Source organism: Lutra lutra, chromosome 6 (assembly GCF_902655055.1).
Source record: "Lutra lutra chromosome 6, mLutLut1.2, whole genome shotgun sequence".
Taxonomy (NCBI): domain Eukaryota; kingdom Metazoa; phylum Chordata; class Mammalia; order Carnivora; family Mustelidae; genus Lutra; species Lutra lutra.
The window spans coordinates 50,749,076-50,769,341 of NC_062283.1; the positions used below are offsets into that span (position 1 = coordinate 50,749,076).

Genomic DNA, 20,266 nt, shown 5'->3' on the forward strand with positions numbered 1-20,266 from the left:
TTTGTCTTCTTTTAGCCTGCACCTTCCTCTGGCAGCCACTTCCGGAGTTCTCAAAGAGTTAACATTTCTGGAAAACTACTCTGATCTTGTCACTACATTACCTAATAATTTTGAGTAATCTCAAAGTTCAGACTTCTTGGCATGGCATTCAAGGGCCTTATTATCTAAAGCTTGTTATATTCTGGCTCAGAAAATGGCATCTCCAGCCTCATTTCCTACCAGCCCCTCTCACTCATGTGAATTGCTTCACCCCTGACAATCAAGCACATGATGCATTATTTTAATACAAGCATTGTAAAATCTCTGAGGAAAGTTTAATAAAATGGGATTGGTGTTGAGCTGAAAATAGCTAAAACAGGTTTTTCTAAAGCTTAATACTTTAAGATGGAAAAGTATCATTATCATCTCAGGAAAGGCTTGACTTTTTATATTAAATTGTTGAAGAAGCTTATAGAATATCTTTATTTGTAGTCTTTTAAATGTAGACTAGAAACTCTTCTGTTTGGAATGATTTAGGTATACCCATGGGAGATAAACAAGATGAACTTTGAGGTTGTGGCCTGGTTTAGGAGTTTTGGGGTGATTAATGACTGTATCTAAATGAGGCCAAAATATCCAGATGGGAGTAAAGAGAAATTCAGTTAGTCATCTACATGCTATCTCTCTCTGATTCCAAAGACCTGGATATTTAACAGTTGAATGTCTGTCCTTACTTAAATAAAACTATGTAATTCAGTGATATTTTCATTCATACATGAATGTTCATATATTGCTATAGTATAAATAACTCCACAAGATAAACACCTTTTATCTTATTCCCATCTGCCATCAAATAACATATATCAAATTGTGATTACTAGATGAAAATGTCAGTTAAGTTGAAAATGTTCCAAAATTCTTTGTTTGTTGTAAGAATAATAATGAACTACTGTAAAATACATTTTGATGACTTTTAAGCTATTTCTTAATTTTTATAAAATGAAAATTAGGAAATGACTTATCCATCATCTATATATTTATATGGTTCTGTATTTTAGGTATGTGTCTTGTGCCCTGGGCTGTCCATATGAAGGAACCATCACACCACAAAAAGTGACAGAAGTAAGATACCCCTGGTTTTCTGGTTCTTGGCAAAATGATGTATATTATTTTAAAAAGTGGCCTGTTTTCCTTGCTGTGTGTTGATCTGCACAACAAAGTTTAAGGAGAACCATGGAATGGAAAACAAGTTTGATTACTTAACTAAGAGTTTGATTTTAACACTTAAGATGGACCTATTGGGGACAATTCTTCAAAGTTAAATAGCATTTGAGTCTTATGATTTAGGTGCTCACAGGTGAAGGAATAAAAATACCTGTTTCATTTTTCCGCGGGTAGAACTCAGTGGCCTTTCTACATTCCACCAGAATGTCAGGACAGTTTATGCACACACACACGACCTTCACTCTGGTTACTCGGGTAGGCTCCCTTTCTTTTTGTCCTCCATGCTTCAGCTCTTGGATCAGAGTATACACTGCTTTTGGGTACACTGCTTTGTTCCTTTGAGATCTGATAGCTCTTTATGCTGAGATTCAAATTGCCTTTATTAGAGAGCAATTTTGTAGCAATAGATTATAGTCATTAAAGACCTGCTTACTGAAGTTCATTTTCTACTTCCTGTTCCTACTTATTGATACCAAGGAATACAAAATACTCAGTCTTTGAGACTATATAAGGCTCTCAGAAACACACTTTTATATGAACTATTAATGTGTCCCTGTTGTTAAGGCTGTTATTTTCATATATTTTGTAATGTGGTACCAAAGTAGTGAAGATAACATTGTTAGAAAATCAGAATTTAGGCAGACAAACATTCAATTTGGCTAAAATCATTCCTCCTTTGTGCTCTCATTTGAACTTTTGAAATGTACTGCAGATTTTTTTTTTTTTTCAATGAGTGCTGTCCCACAGTCTATTTTTTTAAGCAAAACCTTTGCACACCATGGCAGGTACTATAAAATTTTTTAAAAAAAGCTTCAGTGTCATAGTCCTTCACCTGCATGGGACCCTTCCAAGACTTGGTTATTAATTTGCATTCACAATTACATATTCTTTTCTTAAAACTTCAAAAATGGTATAACTTCAGACTCCACAAGAACTAGGATCCAACTCTACCTGTACACCAAGACCCTTGCTTTTCTGCCTTTTGCCTGGTGGACTCCATGGATGGACCACACCCACATACTCTCCATGCCTGCACCAGAATGCCTGAGGAGTTGCTGAGAAGAATCACGTAATAGGCAGACTGGAAGCATTAGGCATTGATGGCCAGCACTCATAAATGAGCCTTCTGTGCTTTTGTATTACATTTTGTGGTCACTCACTCTCTTACTCCCTGCAGTCACCATTACAAACTGTTCACTCTGTCCAAGCTTCTAGTTCTTCTCCTCATTTACTTCCTCCTCCCTATATACTGAACTGCTTAGAATCCTTCCTGTTGACTCTTGAACACGTTCTAGTCTCTTCTGCCCGAAAACTTCCTTTTTTAATTAAGCATCCGCATGTAGTTATTGGCAACATATTTTTATCCTTCTACATCTAAACTTCTTCAAAGGGCTGTCTACACTGCTGGTGTTTATTTCCTCAGGTGCCACCAGCTCTTCCTCATCCTCCAAGGTGACTTGACCGACCATTCACTTCACTGAAATCCCTTTTGTAAGACCACTACTTAGCACTTGGGTTAAAAAAAAAATGCAAGATGATATTTAGTACATCTTGATATCTTGGCAGGATTAGGGACTACTTATCATTTGTCCTTGAGGACACCCTTGTATTCCTTAAAGTCCCTTAATACCATACTTAGGGTTTTTCCCCAACTGTGGTTAGGTTTCCTCTTTTGAAATGTCATTGTTCTTTACCTGGCCATTAAAAAATTCCAGCATTTAATAGACAGTAGGGAAGAATGAGAATTATGCCTTTTTTTTTTTTTAATTCAAGTTTCCATCCAATAGTAGTCTCCTGCTTGGACTAGGGAGCCCTTCTGAGTACCCTCTAACCTGTTTTTGATATTGTTGATAGTGCCTTTCTGAAAGTTTAATATTGCCCCTACCACTACTACCCTAGTAGTCTTTTGTAGCTTTCTGTTGCTCTTATCATAGAATCCTCAACCAAAATTCTCAGCTTGGCTGGTTTGCAAGGCTCTGCCTGGTTTGCCCTCAGCCTACCTCACCAGATTCATGTAGCTTAGTTTTTGCTTTCTTGCCACACCTGCCCTTTGTATTTTTTTCCTATCTGGAATGCCCTTTGCATTTTCTATTTCAGCTGTCTGAAACATGTTTTGTATCATGAAACATTCTTGTTGTACCCTTCTTCTCACCCTCTTCAACAAGTTAATGCTTATTTTATCTTAAGCTCTCACTTAGGCCCAACCTACTTGATAGATGTGGGTCAATTTCTTTGCTACATGCTCTTAGAATCCTGTTTCTTTGCTCCAAAACTCTTATTTTACTCATTTTTACACATTCTTGAGTGTAATTGATTAAGTTCAATCCTGAGTTGACTCCAGGCTTCACAACAGCATAAACCATCTCAACATTTGTATGCTTATTATATCCCAGCACCTAGCCAAGTGCCTGTCATAAAGTGGGCACTAAAGAAATACATAATAACGAGTTACAGTATTTTGTACATATGCCAGATATTGTACAAAATGTTTTTATAGATCCTCATTTCATTTTCATAACCAACATGTCCTTATTAATATCATTAATATAATTTTTTAAAAATTAATAAGGCTTAGAAAATATGCTGATAAGAGTATTTGTTGTGAATGTTTTACATAAGAGACACTAAGGCTTAAAGAGGTCAGTCTTCTACCAGTATCTCATGACTAGCATGCCTCACCCCTGAGATGTAAATCCAGGCTTGTCTGACTCCAGAATGCAAGTCTTTGTTAACACACCATGCTGCCTTTTTGCAAATTTGTATTGCCCTTTACAGTGACATTAGTTACACAGAATAAAGGGAACTTGCAGTTTACCTTGCACACGTGCATCCATTTATGAGCCAGAAGAATTAAGTTAAAAATATTAAGTGATTCTACCAATCACAAAACTACTTACTGACAGAGCTGGAACTAGGATTGGTATCTCTTGACCTCTACTCTAAGGCCTTGAGAAATACTACTTCCAAAGTAAATTTGTAATGCTTCTGTTTTGATTAAAGTGTTGCGAAAGTAAGGTTCCTGTATTTGAAATTGTAGCTTATAATTTCATAACTGAACTATGTAGATAGTTATGATTCTAAGGCAAACTTGGATGTTAGAAAAATAGAGTAATGTCTTTAAAACTTTTATATAATGCTTTGGATTTAATAAATGGGAAAAGGACCAGAAAACTAAAATAAATGTTTCCCATGGATAGGTAACTGATCTCAGTTGTATCTTTTATTTCTGGATGATGTTTGCTAAGGAATAACAGGGCTTGAGTCTTTCCATTTCCATTGTTTTAGGCTCCTCCCCTTTCCCAACAGGTATCTAAGAGATTGTATGGCATGGGCTGTTATGAGATCTCTCTGGGAGACACCATTGGAGTGGGAACTCCAGGAAGCATGAAGAGAATGTTGGAGAGCGTCATGAAAGAAATCCCACCTAGTGCTCTTGCTGTCCACTGCCATGACACATATGGACAAGCCTTAGCAAATATCCTCACGGCCCTTCAGGTATTTTGTGTTATTTATGTGTACATGTAAAATGGGTATCCTTACTTATAAACATTAAGAGCGTTAGTGGGATAATATTTATAAATTGCTACGAATATAGTGATTAAACAGTGTCTGCCACATGACAAGCACTCAGGAAATATCTCTACACATTTCTTTTTTAGGGCAATGATGTCTCCTATTACTGTCAATTTGATTTGATAAAATTTGTTCTTTTTTATTGAAGGGTAATTGACATACAGTATCAGTAAAACGTAGTAATTCAATAATCATATAAAGGTAATGATCACCACAGCAAGTGTAGTTACTCTCTGTCACCATACAAACTTACAATAATATTGACTATGTTCTACCTGCTTTTCGTGCTTATGACTTTGTTTTATAACTGGAAGTTTGTACTTCTTAATATCGTTCATCTATTTCACACATTCCCCCTACCCTCCTCCCTTCAGGTAACCAAGAGTTTGTTCTCTGTATTTATGAGTCTATTTCTGCTTTTTCTTTGCTTGTTTCTTTGGGTTTTTAGATTCCACACATAAGAGAAATCATATAGCATTTGTATTTTCCTGTCTGGCTTGTTTGCTGACCTATATTTTGATACATGAAGTATATATCTTTTCTATCTGGCTAATTTGCAATATTCATGTTGGTATAAATGGCAAGATTTCATTCCTTTTTGTGGCTGAGTCATACTGCATTGGGAATGTATGTACTACACCTTCTTTATCCTTTCATCTATTCGTGGACACATAAATTTCTTGCATGTCTTGGTTATTGTAAATAATGCTGCCGTAAAGCAGATACAGATATATATCTCTTTAGATTCGTGTTTTTGTTTTCTTCAGGCAAGAGTCCAGAAGTTGAAATACTGGGTTGTATGGCATTTCTATTCTTAATTTTTTGAGGAAATTCCACACCGTTCTCCACAGTGGCTGCATCAGTTTATATTTCCACCGACGGTGCACGAGGGTTGCTTTTTCTCCACATCCTCACTAGCACTCATTATTTCTCATCTCTTTGATACTAGCCATTCTGACAGGAGTGAGCCAGTATCTCATTGTGGTTGTGGTTTGTATTTCTCTGATGATTACTCATACTGAGTATCTTATCATGTGCCTGTTGGCCATCTGTATGTCTTCTCAAAAAAAAAAAAAATCTATTCAGATTCTCTTCCTATTTGTAATTAGATTTTTTTTCCTTTGGTGTTAAAATGTGTAAATTCTTAATATATTTGGGATGTTAATCCCCTTATCAAATGCATCAGTTGCAAATATCTCCTCCCACTCAGGAGGATGCTTTTTTGTTTGGTTGTTTCCTTCACTGTGACAAAGCTTTTGACATTGGTGTAGTCCCAATAGTTTAATTTTGCTTTTGTTTGCTGTGCCTGAGGAGAAAAGTATAGAGAAATATTGCTAAGGCCAGGGTCTAAGTGATTACTGCCTGTATTTTATATTAAAAGTTTTATGGTGTCAGGTCTCATATTCATGTTTTTTAATCCAATTTAAGTTTATTTGTGTATATGGTGTAAGATAGTGGTCCAGTTTCATTCTTTTGCATGTGCCTGTCCAGCTCTCCCACACCATTTATTAAATAGATGGTCTTTTCCCTATTGGAAAAAACTTCTCTTGTATATTCTGATGTCCTCTGTCATAGATGAATTAATAAAATGATTGGTTTATTTTTGGACTCTCTGTCCTGTTCTTTTGATCTATGTGTCTAATTTTTGTGCCAGAGCCATACTGGTTTAATTACTTAAGCTTTATAGTATACTTTGGAATCTGGGATTGTGATGCCTCCAGCTTTGTTCTTCTTTCTCAAGATTGCTTGACTGTTTAGGGTGTTTTGTTCTTCTTTATAAATTTTAGCATTGTTTGTTGTAGTTATGTGAAAAATGCTATTGGTATTTTGATAAGGATTGCATTGAATCTTTAGATTATTATGGGTTGTATGAACATTTTAATGATACTAATTCTTCTAATCCATAACCATGATATAGCTTTCCAATTCTTTTTGCCATCTTCAATTTCTTTAATTAGCATCTTACAGATTTCAAACTGCAATGTCTTTTCCTGCTTGGTTAAATTTATTCCTAGGCATTTTGTTCTTCTTGATGCAATTGTAAATGGGATTGTTTACTTCATTTTTCTTTCTTCCACTTTGTTATTATGGTATAGAAATGCAACAGAATTTTTTCTTTATTAATTTTCCATCTTGAAACATTACTTAATTCATTTTGTAACACTAACAGCATTTTGGATGTAGTCTTTAGGGTCTTATATGTAGTATCATGTGATTTACAAATAGTGACAGTTTTACTTCTTCCATAATAATCTGGATTTTTTTTTCTTGTCTGATTGCCAAAGCTAAGATTTTTAGTTCTATGTTGAATAAAACTGGCAAGATTGGATATCCTTGTCTCACTCCTGATCTTAGCAGAAAAGTGTTCCAGTTTTTACCATTGTATATGATATTAGCTGTGGGTTTGTCATATTTGGCCTTCAATATATAGAGGAATGTTACCTTTAAACCCACTTTTTTGAGAGTTTTTACTAAGTCATGGTGAATTTCATCAAGTGCTTTATTTGTATCTATTGAGATGATAATAAGATTTTTATGCTTCATTATGTTAATATGATATATCTTGTATATTGATTTTTGGATATTGAATCATCCTTGCCTCCCTGGAATAAATCCTACTTGATTATGGTGAATGATCATTAATGTATTATTGATTTGGTTTGATAATACTTTGAGGATTTTGCATCTATGTTCATCAGAGACATTAGCCTATAATTTTCTTTTTTAATAGTGTTTTTATCTTTTGGGGGTTTTTTTTGGTATCAGGTTAATGATGGTTTTGTAGAATAAATTAGGGAGCTTTCCTTCCTCTTAAATTTTTTTGGGCTAGTTTAGGAAGGATATATATTAGCTCTTCTTTCTATGTATGGTAGAATTATCCTAGGAAGCCATCTGGTTCTAGACTTTTGTTTGTTGGGAATTTTTTGATTACTGATTCAATTTCATGGATAGTAATCAGTCTTTCAGATTTCCTATTTTCCTTGTTCAGTATAGGAAGAGTATATATTTCTAGGAATGTATTCATTTCTTTTACAATGTCCAAATGAGGGTGTTTAATTTTTCATAGTAGTCTCATAATTCTTTGTATTTCTGTGGTGTTGGTTGTTATTTACCCTCTTTCATTTCTGATTTTATTTATTTGTGTCCCCTCTCTTTTCTTTTCTTGATGAATCTGGCTATTTTGCCTACTTTTTCAAAGACCCTAATCTTAATTTTGATTATCTTTTCAATTGTATTTTTAATCTCTATTTCACTTATTTCACTCTGATTTTTATTACTTTCTTCTGCTAACTTTGGGCTTTGTTCTTTTTCTAGTTTCTTTAGGCATAATATTAGATTGTGGTTTTTCTGAGATTTTTGTTGTTTCTTGAGATAGGCCCTTTCTCTCTAAACTTTTCTCTTAGAACTGCTTTTGGGGGTGCCTGGGTGGCTCAGTCATGAAACGTCTGCCTTCAGCTCAGGTCATGATCCCAGCGTCCTGGGATGGAGACCCACATTGGACTCCCTGCTTGGCGGGAAGCCTGCTTCTCCTTCTCCCACTGCTCCTGCTTATGTTGCCTCTCTCACTGTCTCTCTGTCAAATAAATAAATAAAATCTTAAAAAAAAAAAGTGCTTTTGCTATGTCCCAAAGATTTTGATACAATGTGTTTCTGTTTTCATTTGTCCCATGTAATTTTAGATTTGCTCTTTGATTTCTTTGGAGACCCACTGGCTGTTCACTAGCACGTTGTTTGGCATCCACTTGTTTGTTTGTTTCTTTTTCTTTCTTTAATTTATTTCCAGTTTCATTGTTCCATTTTTGGAAAAGATCCTCGCTGTGATGTCAGTCTTCTTAAATTTATTGAGACATGTTTTGTGTCCTAACATGTGATTTCTTCTGGAGAGTGTTCCATCCATTCTTGAAAGAATGTGTATTCTACCGTTTTTGGATGGAGTTTCTGTATGTATCTGTTAAGTCCATTTGGTCTAATGTGTTGTTTAAAACCAGCATTTCCTTATTGATTTTCTGTCTGGATGATCCACCCATTGATGAAAATGGGGTGTTCAGTATCCCTACTATTATTGTATTACTGCCAATTCCTCCCTTTATGTCTGTTAATATTTGTTTTATATATTTAGTTGCGCCTATGGTTGGGTGCGTAGATATTTATGATTGTTATATCCTGTTCTTGGATTGATTCCTTTATCATTATGTAATGTCCTTTTTGTCTCCTGTTACAATCTTTGTTCTAAATTCTATTTTGTGTTATATAATATTGCTATCCTAATTTTTTTGTTTTCATTTGCATGGTAGGTCTTTTTTCTCCCTTCACTTTTAGTCCATACATATCATTAGGTCTGAAGTTAGTCTTTTATAGACAGCTTACAGGTGGGGCTTGCTTTTTTTTAAATTCATTCATGTATTCATTTTATTCATTTTTTTATTCATCCTATATCTTTTGATGGAACATTTAGGTTATTTACATTTAATTATTGATATGTTTATATCTATTGTCATTTTGTTAATTGTTTTGTAGTTCTTTTTTGTTTCTTTTTTCTTCTCTTGCTCTCTTCCGTTTAGATGAGTGACCTTCCTCAGTGTTATGCTTGACAATCTTTGTCTTTAATTTTTGTAAATCTATTATAAGTCTTTGGATAGTGTTTACCCTGAAGTTCATATATAATCTAAGTATACAGAAGTTAATATTAAGTGATGGTTGCTTACGTTAGAACACATGTAAAAGAACTACGTGTGTAAAAGAACTGCCTCTCCGTGTTTTATGTATATGATGTCTGTTTTCTATGTTTTGATTTTGTGACTCCCTTAACTAATAATTTAATTTTTTTTAAAGATTTTATTTATTTATTTGACAGAGAGAGATCACAAGTAGACGGAGAGGCAGGCAGAGAGAGAGAGAGAGGGAAGCAGGCTTCCCGCTGAGCAGAGAGCCTGATGCGGGACTCGATCCCAGGACCCTGAGATCATGACCTGAGCCGAAGGCAGCGGCTTAACCGGCCACCCAGGCGCCCCCTTAACTAATAATTTAAACAGAATTGATTTTGCTTCTTTTTGTCCTCATACTAGCTTTATCCTGAATTGATTGATTCACTACCTTTTTATGTTTACTTTTACTAGTACAGTTTTTTCCATTAATAATTTTCTAGTTATTATCTTTTCCATTTAAAGAAATCCCCGTAAAACTTTTTATAAGGCTGGTTTAATGGTGATGAACTTTAACTTTTGTTTGTATGGGAAGCTCGTTCTCTCTCCTTCAGTTCTGAAATAACCTTGCCATGTAAAGTATTCTTAGTTGTAGTGTTTGTTTTTTTCTTTTTTTCTTTTGTTTTGTTTTTTCTTTTCTTCTTAGTACTCTGAGTATATCATGCCACTGTCTTCTGGCCTGAAAAGTTTGTGCTGAAAAATCAGCTGATAACCTAATGGAATTTCCCTTTTATGTAATTAGTTGCTTTTCTCTTAGTGCTTTTAAGATTTTCTTTAATTGTTGACACTTCAATTATTCTGTGTCTTGGTATAGACCTTCTTGGGTTCATCCTAGTAGTGTCTCTTTGTTCTTCCTGGACCTGGCTGTCTTTTTCATTACCCAGCTTAGGAAAAGTTTCAGCTCTTATTTCTTCAGGTAATCATTTTGTACCTTTTTCTCTCACTTCTTCTGGGATCCCTATATTGTGAACGTTAGTACACTGGATGTTGTTTCAGTTTCCCTAACCTACCTTTATTTTAAAAGAAATGCTTTTGTTGTTCATCTTGGATGCTTTCCATTACCCTTTTTTCCAGATTGCTGATCCATTCTTTTGCATCTGCTAATCTACTGTTGATAGCGGATTTTTCATTTGTTATTGTATTTCTCAGCTTTAACTGGTTCCTTTTAAAAAAAACATTTTGTTGAAGTTCTTACTGAGTTCATCCACTCTCAAGTCCAGTGGGCTTCCTTATATTAATAATTTTGAACGCTTAGGTAGATTACTTATCTCTGTTTCATTTAATTCTTTTTTTTTAAGCATCATCTTATTCTTTTGCTTGAAGCATATTCATTGACTCCTAATTCTGTTTGACTTTCTGTGTTTGTTTCTATGAATTAGGTGGAACAGCTACCTGTCCCAGTCTTGAAGGAGTGGCGTTGTACAGAAACATCTCTTTTGTAGATTGCATGTGCCTGGAAGCTTTGGCTATCTGGCAGGAGTTGGGGTAGAATTGCATTGGGTGGTTTGTATAGGAAGTGCCCTGACAGCATGGACACAGCAGGAGATGTTCCAGGTTGCTTTGTGCCAAGGTTGCCTTGGCAAAATGGCTAGAGCTATAGTGGGTACATGCTGAGGATGTCATATTATATGCTATGCAGGAGCATCCTTGGTGGGACAGCTATGTCTGGGGTGGCATTGGCTGGGGAGCTTTATGGGGAGAACTATATTATGGGGACTGCTACAGCTGGTGTGGGCTAGGATCTTGGGGCTCAGAGTCAGCAGGCTAGCTAGAGTGCCTAGACTCTGCTCTTAGCTCAGATAAGAGCTAAGTGTGGAGAGAGAATGGAGACAATGGTGTTCCCCATTACCTCCAATCCCAGAGAGAGAGTTCTAGCAGTTCCCCCACCATTTGATTGAATACTCTAGGGTTAGTAAATAGGCTTCCTTAACTTAAAGTCTAGGCATCCTTCAAACCACTGCTTTTTTACTGTTCTGCAGGTCAGACAAATCTGTGCATAGCCACAGTCCTGTCCTTCCTTGTGCATTTCATAGTATAGGGGTAGGATTTCCATTGCTACCATGTCTGCTTCTTTCTGCCATTTGTCATATGGTCCCTCCATCCCTTCTTGTGCAGAAGCAGTTCATTCAGCCCTCAGTTCCTCTTCAGGAGGAATTGCTCCATATATAGGTATAGACTCAGTGTGTCTGTGGGAGGAAACAAGCCTAGAGTCTTCTTAGGCCACCCGCTTGAGTCCCTCAGTCCCGAATTTATTCTTTTTAAAGTATTAATCCTTTTAGAGTCAGGTCTCTTACATGCTCTCAGCCATATAATTTAGTGAAGTATAATGGCATTTTGAGGAGAACAAAATACAAAGATAGAGTGTTCTATTGTATTCATGTAACTAATGCTCTTGTTGATAATTTGGTGTTCTGTTATGAGAAGATATGGTGTAAAATAATCTGTATTTTGTTTAACATATTTTTCTGATATTCCAGGCATCAGAACCCCTGGTTTTTGTCAAGTATATGCTTTTAGATAATCAAAGTGAAGAGATCCGGAAAATTGGATGATTAAAAATTACTTACTAAATTCTAAAAACTTAACTATTTTCAATGTATTTATTTAAAACAATCCATATAAAAAGTATTTAAGGGTATATCTTAAAATTAGTGTTAGTTTGTTAAACTTGGCCAAAAATAAGTTCATGTGATGTTTTCAGAACCTAAGATTTTGACAACTAAAAATAAGACTACCAGAACTTTTTTGTGAGGCTGAAAATCAACATGTAAAGCTTTATGTCATAGACCTAAAGTGTGCAGTTGTTTGGCAGAAGTTAAAAAACAAAGCGAAGATCAAGCCCTAGAAAAGGATTATTTTGACTTTGTAGCATATGTGCACAAACCCATATTTATCCTCTGGAAGCAGGTAAGGAATATTGTATTGAATTAGAATAGAAACTGATACCCCATGGACTTTTGGGCATGGGAATTTTTACAATTTTCCCTTCCTAGGTATTCTAGTTTCTAAAACAATAGAGAACTAGGCATCACTTCAGGATTCTGTGTTCAGGCACAACTGTAACTTATTAAGTGTTCCTGACCAGCATGTTCCTGAAGACATCTGTCTCTCCTACCAGCTCCACCCCTCTGATATGGATATTACTTTTTTCAGTCTCTGTCTCTCTTCCTCTTACTTCTCCCCTGCCCTTCCCTTTCTCTTTCCTTTATATATCTTCTGTATGATAACACTGAGTAGTAATTTACTTGTGTAGCATATTTACTATATAATGAACGACAGCTTAGCTATTTGGGATTCAGGGCTATAGTGCAAAATCTGGGCACCCAAATTTCTGCCTCTTGAAGATGCCAAAATGCAAAATACTGCTGATTCCCTATTGTGATTTAATGGCTAACAAGGTATATTTGAGGAAGTAATGTTTAAAATCAGATGTAAAGTGAGGTGCCTCCGTGGCTCAGTTGTTAAGTATCTGCCTTTGGCTCAGGTCATGATCCCAGGGTCCTGGGATCCAGCCCCCCACAGGGCTCCCTGCTCAGCAGGGAGCCTGCTTCTCTTTCTCTCTCTGCCACTTCCCTTGCTAGTGCTGCCTCGGGCTCTCTCTCAAATGAATAAATAAAATCTTTGAAAAAAATCAAATGTAAAGCATGAAACTAACCCCTATAAGGGGTGTGTCTGTGTGCAGGCATGTGCAAGTGTGCATGCCAGTTGTGAAAAGAGTGCTTCAAACCGATGAAACACCCCTTGCTCAAAGGACTTGGGAGAGGGGAAGATTATGTCCTAGGAACTGAGAGAAGCAAATATATTCAGAGAGAATCTAAGCTTTATGACATATGCTGAATTAGTTGAATTGCAGAGTGTCTATTTGGAAAGAAGTGAGGACCACAATCCCGAGGCATTTTCTCATCCTGCAACAGCCATATAAAGGGTTAGATAACAACTCTGGGTCCAAGCATGCTATAGGGAACATGGATGGGAACCTGTATAAGATAGAGAGACTCCCTCCAAGATGTCACACTCTCAAAGGATGAACCTGCAAAAATTCCACCTCACAAGGGCAGAAGGCAAGAGTATTCATTATGGCTTTGGCTTCAGGTGTCAGGAATCTTATAACTCTTTTCTGAAAGAAAACATCTTCAACTTAAGATGAACTATTTGGCGTATGTGTGTATGTGTGTTGTGTGTGTCAAGGGAGGGAAGGGGCCAAGAAGGTGGATATTCTTTTCTTTAATTTATTTATTTGAGAGAGAGTGTGAGACCTGGAGAGAGTGAGCCGAACTGGGCAGAGGGAGGGGGACACGCAGACTCCCCGCTGAGCAGGTGACTATAACTGTATTTTCTGTTCTTGTACTATGTGCACAAGCACCAGATAACTGCGGGAGGCCGGACAGCAGAGTGGAGGCAGGGGGCCAGGGAAAGCAAGACGGTGCTTCCAGCTGGTCTTACATTGCCCCACAGCTCAAGTTGTAGTCACAGAACCAGCAGGGAAAGAGGGTAACGGTGGCTTGTCTAAGAAGCAGCATGATGTAAAGCGGGATAGGCGAGTTGAAACGAACAAGTGAGGAAATGGTCGAAAAGCAGAGACCTGCCAGGGAAGCTAAAAGTTGACATAAAGTTCTTCTGTCTCTTTTGCCATCCATTTCTGTATGGTTGGATAAGTCAGTGAGGGCATAAGAAAGAACTATACACTGCTGCTCTCTTTGAAACCGAGTGTGGCTGAGACCATCTTTAATGTTGTGACTTGGATGTTCATGGACGGAGCTGGACGTGGCTCTGGATTGTTCACGTAAACACACGGGTGTTGGTCCCCAGCAGCACTGAGTAAGGCTGAGTTCTCCGGGGTCCTTTTCTTGTTTCCCCCATCCCCAATAACAATAGCCATGACAGCAAAATGACCAGCTTTACCTTTAGTAGGGGAGAAAAAATATCTTGGAAAAAACTGCCAGTGTTTAAATAGAAGGGAATCAGAGAAAGTTCCGCTTCATTATGAACGGGGCTAACCTTGGCTTCAGGAAGCGGTGGCCATACTTCATTTTTTAAACGGAATCTTTGAAGTGGCTTCTAGTAAAATTGGTGGTGGATGTGGAGTGGATATCATTTGTTTTAATTTAGGGCTTGAGAAACGGTTTACAGAGCTCTACACTGGAAGTTAATATTAAGGCAAGGAGACATATAATAAGTGGAAACTTGGCCACAATGGTAGGAAACAAATGAGAGTTCTAAATGGAACATCCCCCTCCGTCTGGAAAGCATATCCTAATCGTGGAGTAGAGAGATCTTTCTGGGGTTCCCAGGTCTTATTCTGCATTTTTATTACTTGAACATATGACTTCTTCGATTGTACATAATTGTATGGAAGTCAAAAATTCATAGTTATCAGCTATTTAATATGAGAAATAATTCTAAGACTAGAGCTTTAAGTGTGGGATATGTATAACCACTCAAAACTGAAAGAGCAAGAAAATGAGGTGGCAAAACATACAACATTTTAGTAATGGAAGAAACGTACACGAACCAATATACACGTCTTAATTTTTTATGTAAAAGTTGAGTTTCACCCTTCTTGTGGTCCCTGGGTAAAACACAAGTGAACAAATTATTTAATCTACTTAATACCAGACAATTGCACAATCTATTTTTTTTTCTCATCCAAATGATTTGTCTTCATAACTAGGTAAAAACAGAGTAAAACAGTACCACAAACAACAGTATGTGCTAATTGGTAGCATGGAGGCAGACATAATAGGCAATATTTAAGTTTCTCCCGAAGAAATACTTTGCCTTTTTTTTTCCTTAAATGTAATAGACTCTTAGTTAATGTGTCTTTCTTCCTAACATTTTCCACATGTTTATTCTCCTTTAGAAAAACCTAATTATTTTCCTAATGTTCATATCAAAGCATTCATTTTTATATTGACTCTTAGTAAACCATATTTAAATGCTACCAAACAGCAAAATTTTTTAAGATTTTAATTATTTATTTGACAGGGGAGGGGCAGATAGAGGGAGAGGGAGAGGCAGGATCCCAGCTGAGCAAGGAGCCAAATGTGGGACTGGATTCCAGGATCCTAGGATCATAGGATCGTTACCTGAGCCGAAGGTAGATAGTGAACCAACTGAGCCACCCAAGTGCCCTGCAGATATTTTTTATGTGGTTTATTTTTGAGGTTCACAAGGAAGACTTTTCAAAATTCCAAACACTGGCCATGGGAACTTGTTTTCATTTCTGCATCGATAGAGTGCATACAATGATGTCTCCCTCCTTAAATTCTGCAGAATTGAGATGAGAGGTAGAGTTTCTAGAATGATTGCCTTGATAACACTACATTTAATACTATTATCATAGTCATGGCAATTAAAACTACCAATAACAATAGTAATAACTTATCACTCAATGTATTTGTGAGTAGACCCAGAGACATAAAGAGTTGCATTAAAAATGTGTAAATACATGCATTAGATGCACTTTTTAAATATGAATAAAGATCTAAATAGATATCAATGAGCAAGAAAGAAAATAAAATGGTTAAAATCAGATGCCCCTACAGAGGTTTTACTAAATGGTTTCATTAATCAATAAATATTTATTTTATCAGACACTCTTGTAGATGTTAGATTCAGATGCTGAAGTCTCTGAATAGTACTTCTGTAAAGAAAACTGTTTTAGGGGCACCTGGGTGGCTCAGTGGGTTAAGCCTCTGCCTTCAGCTCAGGTCATGATCTCAGGGTCCTGGGATTGAGCCCCTCATCGGGCTCTCTGCTCAGCAGGGAGCCTGCTTCCCCCTCTCTCTCTGCCTGCCTCTCTGCCTACTTGTGATCTCTCTCTCTCTGTCAAATAAATAAATAAAATCTTTTAAAAAAAAATTGTGTTAGTCTAACTCCGTATTTTCAAAACTTTTTGATTATATTTTTTCTACACAATTAACTTTCTCCAACACAGTATTCTGTTGGGAGATATTTTCGTGGAAGGTAGGATAATGTGTAAATTATTTAAAAAAATAAAAGAGGACAAGAAGCCTAGCAAAAGTTTAGCGTTGTCCAACTTTCAAGTGTGTACAAGCAGGGCTCCTGAGCCACACAAGTCAGTTGGAAAAAGATGAACGAAGTGCCCTCCTATTTTTTTCAAGTGTTTGGATTGCTTATATCAGTGATGAAAAATGGCTAAATATTTGAATAATGTTGCTTTCTTTTGTTTATCATCAATATCTTTTTATTAATAGAAACTTCTCTCTGGTTTTAGCAATAGGTGTCAATTAGCTTTTTTGTTTTCAGAGATAACAATTTTTATCTATTTCTACAAATCCACAGTTATCTTTTTAATATTTTTATTTATTTGTCAGAGAGGATGCGAGAGAGCCCAGGAAGGGGGAGCACCAAGCAGAGTAGGTAGAGGGAGAAGTAGGCTCCTGGTGGGACCGTCTCGCTGGCCCCTGGGATCATGACTGGAGCCAAAGGCAGACGCTTAACCAACTGAGGCACCCAGGTGTCCCTCCACAGGTATTTAAAAGAGGGGGAAAAACTGTTTCTGAGCTAGATGGCATTTTAAACTGGCATTTAAAAATATAAATAAGCTTATAGAAATATAAAAAAGCATATAAAATACATGAATTCTATTGTCATGTGCTAAAAATGAAAGTATTTAATTTTTATGCAGTGGATTATGCTTAGATCATAAGCTTGAAGCTCACCACAAAAGAAAAATGTCCAAAAATGTTCTGTCTCTCCTACAGCAATGCATCCATGCTGATTTAAATAGGCAAATGTTATAAAAATGATCAGGTTTTTTTTCTATTTAGAAAAGATTCTATGAGACTATAAAGAAAAACACTGAATTTATCAGCAGAATATTTTTTATTTTTAATCATGGCTTAACTTTGCAAAAAAAAAAAAAAATCATTGTTTCTCCAACTATATCAGAACCTGTCCTTTACATCTGATTGGCACTCTGGGATAAAGGGGTATATGCATAGAGAACACTATTTAAACCTTGTGATCTTTCCCACCAGTCACAGCTCTCAGGATCCAGGAAAATCCCTAACACATATTAGACCATCTTTCTTGGGACCCAGAGGCTGAGTGGGTTGGAGGGTGCAGTCCTGGAGAACAGGTGTGAACAGAAAAGTAGAATGAAGAATGACGCAGCTTGGAGTAGAAAGTGGAGAGTGGACCTACGTGATGTCTTTTCACTCCCCATGAGCCTGAATGTGGTCTGTTTGCTTCATTTTCTTGAAATTACTTAGTGTTCTCCCAGTGGGTACGCTTTTTTTTTTTTCACTTGAGACTTGCAAATAATATTATGCTGAGGCACTGAGTTTTCCATTGCCTACAAATTATGATACTGGGAAAGTTTCATATTGTTCTAGATTCCCATTTCCTCGTATGCAAAACATCTGCCACCATAGAAGATAAAGAACATGTTCATATCTCTTTCATTAAATTTTCATCAATTCATAGCAGACATGGTTAATCAAAATATCTTATTTTCTCTTAGAAATTTTGATTTTGTTAGCATGACCATTTTATTCCAAAAATCAGATTAACAGATGTCTCTTTGTCTTTACCCCTGAGTACACCAAGTAAGACAGAAATCCTCAGCTGAAGTTGTAATTTCGTTTTCTTTCCACATAATAATGCAAGTTTTGAATCAGGAGGGCAGACTCATCCTGGTAAATATTTTTATCGGTTTCTAAAAAATAGCCATTCTTAATTTAAAACGAATCCTTGTTGCTGTTATCACCTTCAGGGAAAAAAATAACATCTATTCATAAAATTATTTTCTTCCCACTCTAGTCTTTCTTCTCCTTAGACTTAACATCGGCTTTTATATTGTTGGTGGCTGTTTGGGCCAGGATATGGTATGATTCTTCTCTTGGCATACGAGATGGAAACTTCAAAACTCACTATCTTTTCAAGCACCTCTCTTATTCATTCTGTAAATGTCTCATCTTATTGTTTTAATCTTGTGTTCAGGATCTTGTTTTCAACCAAGTACTCATCACATCTCTCTCAACACATATGGTTTCAATTTGGAAATCTTGTTGTTTTTGTCCTATTTGTATAAAAACACATTCAGGTTTTCATTTTCTAATTTTTTCCAAGCTTTTTTTTTTCCTCAATTTTTTTTTTTTTGTCTCTTGGGAAGTTCATATTTACAAGGAAACTGTATATACCACATATAATTTCGCCACTAAATGTAATGTGAACACTCATTTTCCTTTAGAATATTGGTGTGAAGTTGATCAGTTTGATATGTCAAGTAGTATTCTCTTGATTCGTTTTTTGGCTTATTGTAATGTAACCAGTTAATGGTTAGATGCCCAGCACTGTAAACAAAAACAAGAACAAACACAGAGGGGGCGCCTGGGTGGCTCAGTGGGTTAAGCCGCTGCCTTCGGCTCGGGTCATGATCTCAGGGTCCTGGGATCGAGTCCCACATCGGGCTCTCTGCTCAGCAAGAAGCCTGCTTCCCTCTCTCTCTCTCTCTCTGCCTTCCTCTCCGTCTACTTGTGATCTCTCTCTGTCAAATAAATAAATAAATAAAATCTTAAAAAAAAAAAAAACAAACACAGAAAATTGGAACCACTGATAATTCTACTAAGCCAAAGTCAAGAATCCCTCAGCTTTATTGTTTGAACAACTTTCTTATAGGTTGCCAGATATTTCTAGCTCTGAGCTTGGACTAGGTGGGAGTAATATATGTTATCAATATGGTTGTTAGATCACACTGGCTCATTTTTATAAAACCACTTCTCACTGTAGCATACCAAACTTGGTTTTAGTGCTCTCAGTAAAAGTTAGATTCAGTAATAGTGGGGTAGAGAAGCTTAATAAGTTCATGTCAAATGTGAGATCTTGAATTAGAAGCTACAAAGTTTTTTCCCCATATAAATTTCTTTAATATAGAGCAGAACATAAAATGGAAATTATGCATATCAATTGTGAACCTTTAGAATTATTTTATAATTTATTCTAAAATGTTCACTTAACCAAAAATGTGTCTAACTTCCATGGGACCGTGTCTCTATTAGGTATGACAGAGGAAAAAAAAAAAAGCAGATGAAATACCATCACTTTACTCAATAATATTTTCATCATTCAAAATAGTGAAATCATGTCAAATTTTTTAGCTAATATTATTTTTACCTAGGTGACAAATTTAGGTTCTACAGACTTATATTTTTAAAAATCTGTGTAAATAATAATAACTAAAAATCAGGTTGTAGATACACATTTCTAAAGACTTCTCAAGTAAAATATATTTTGTAATTTTCTTTCTGTAGTTTTACTGAGATAAAACTGAAATCACTGTAAGTTTCAGCTATACCACATAATCACCCTTAATTAATTGTGAAATTATTGCCATGATCAGCTTAGTTAGCATCCATCATCTCATACAGATGCAATAAAAAGAAAATGCAAAACAGGAATACAAAAATTTTCCTTGATATGAGAACTCAGAATTTACTCTAACACCATCCCTGTGTGTCGTACAACAATGGCAACTATAGTCATCACATTGTATGTTACATCCCAAGTGTTTATGTATCTTATAACTGGAAACTGGTACTTTTTGGTACCCTTTGACCACTTTACTCCCAATCCCCCTCCCTCTACCAGGGTTCTGTTAACCAAAAATAGGATCTTTTTTTCTTAGTTTGGTGGGAAGTTTTGTTCTTTACGGTCCACATATAAGTAAGATCATACAGCAATTTTCTTTCTTTGTCTGATTTATTTCACTTAGCTCAGTGCTCTCAAGGTCCATCCATGTCAGCAGAATGGGCAGGATTTCC

General features: G+C 36.2%; 1 protein-coding gene across 3 annotated transcripts in view; it reads left to right on the plus strand.

The window, feature by feature from the left end:
* Positions 1–20,266, plus strand: part of HMGCLL1 (3-hydroxymethyl-3-methylglutaryl-CoA lyase like 1) — a 213,489-nt gene that overhangs the window by 102,223 nt on the left and 91,000 nt on the right. For all 3 annotated transcript variants that reach the window (XM_047734940.1, XM_047734942.1, XM_047734941.1), the window contains exons 6-7: positions 1,038–1,101; positions 4,510–4,698. In XM_047734940.1, the coding sequence (XP_047590896.1) occupies positions 1,038–1,101; positions 4,510–4,698 (253 nt within the window). The remainder of the gene's footprint in view (positions 1–1,037; positions 1,102–4,509; positions 4,699–20,266) is intronic.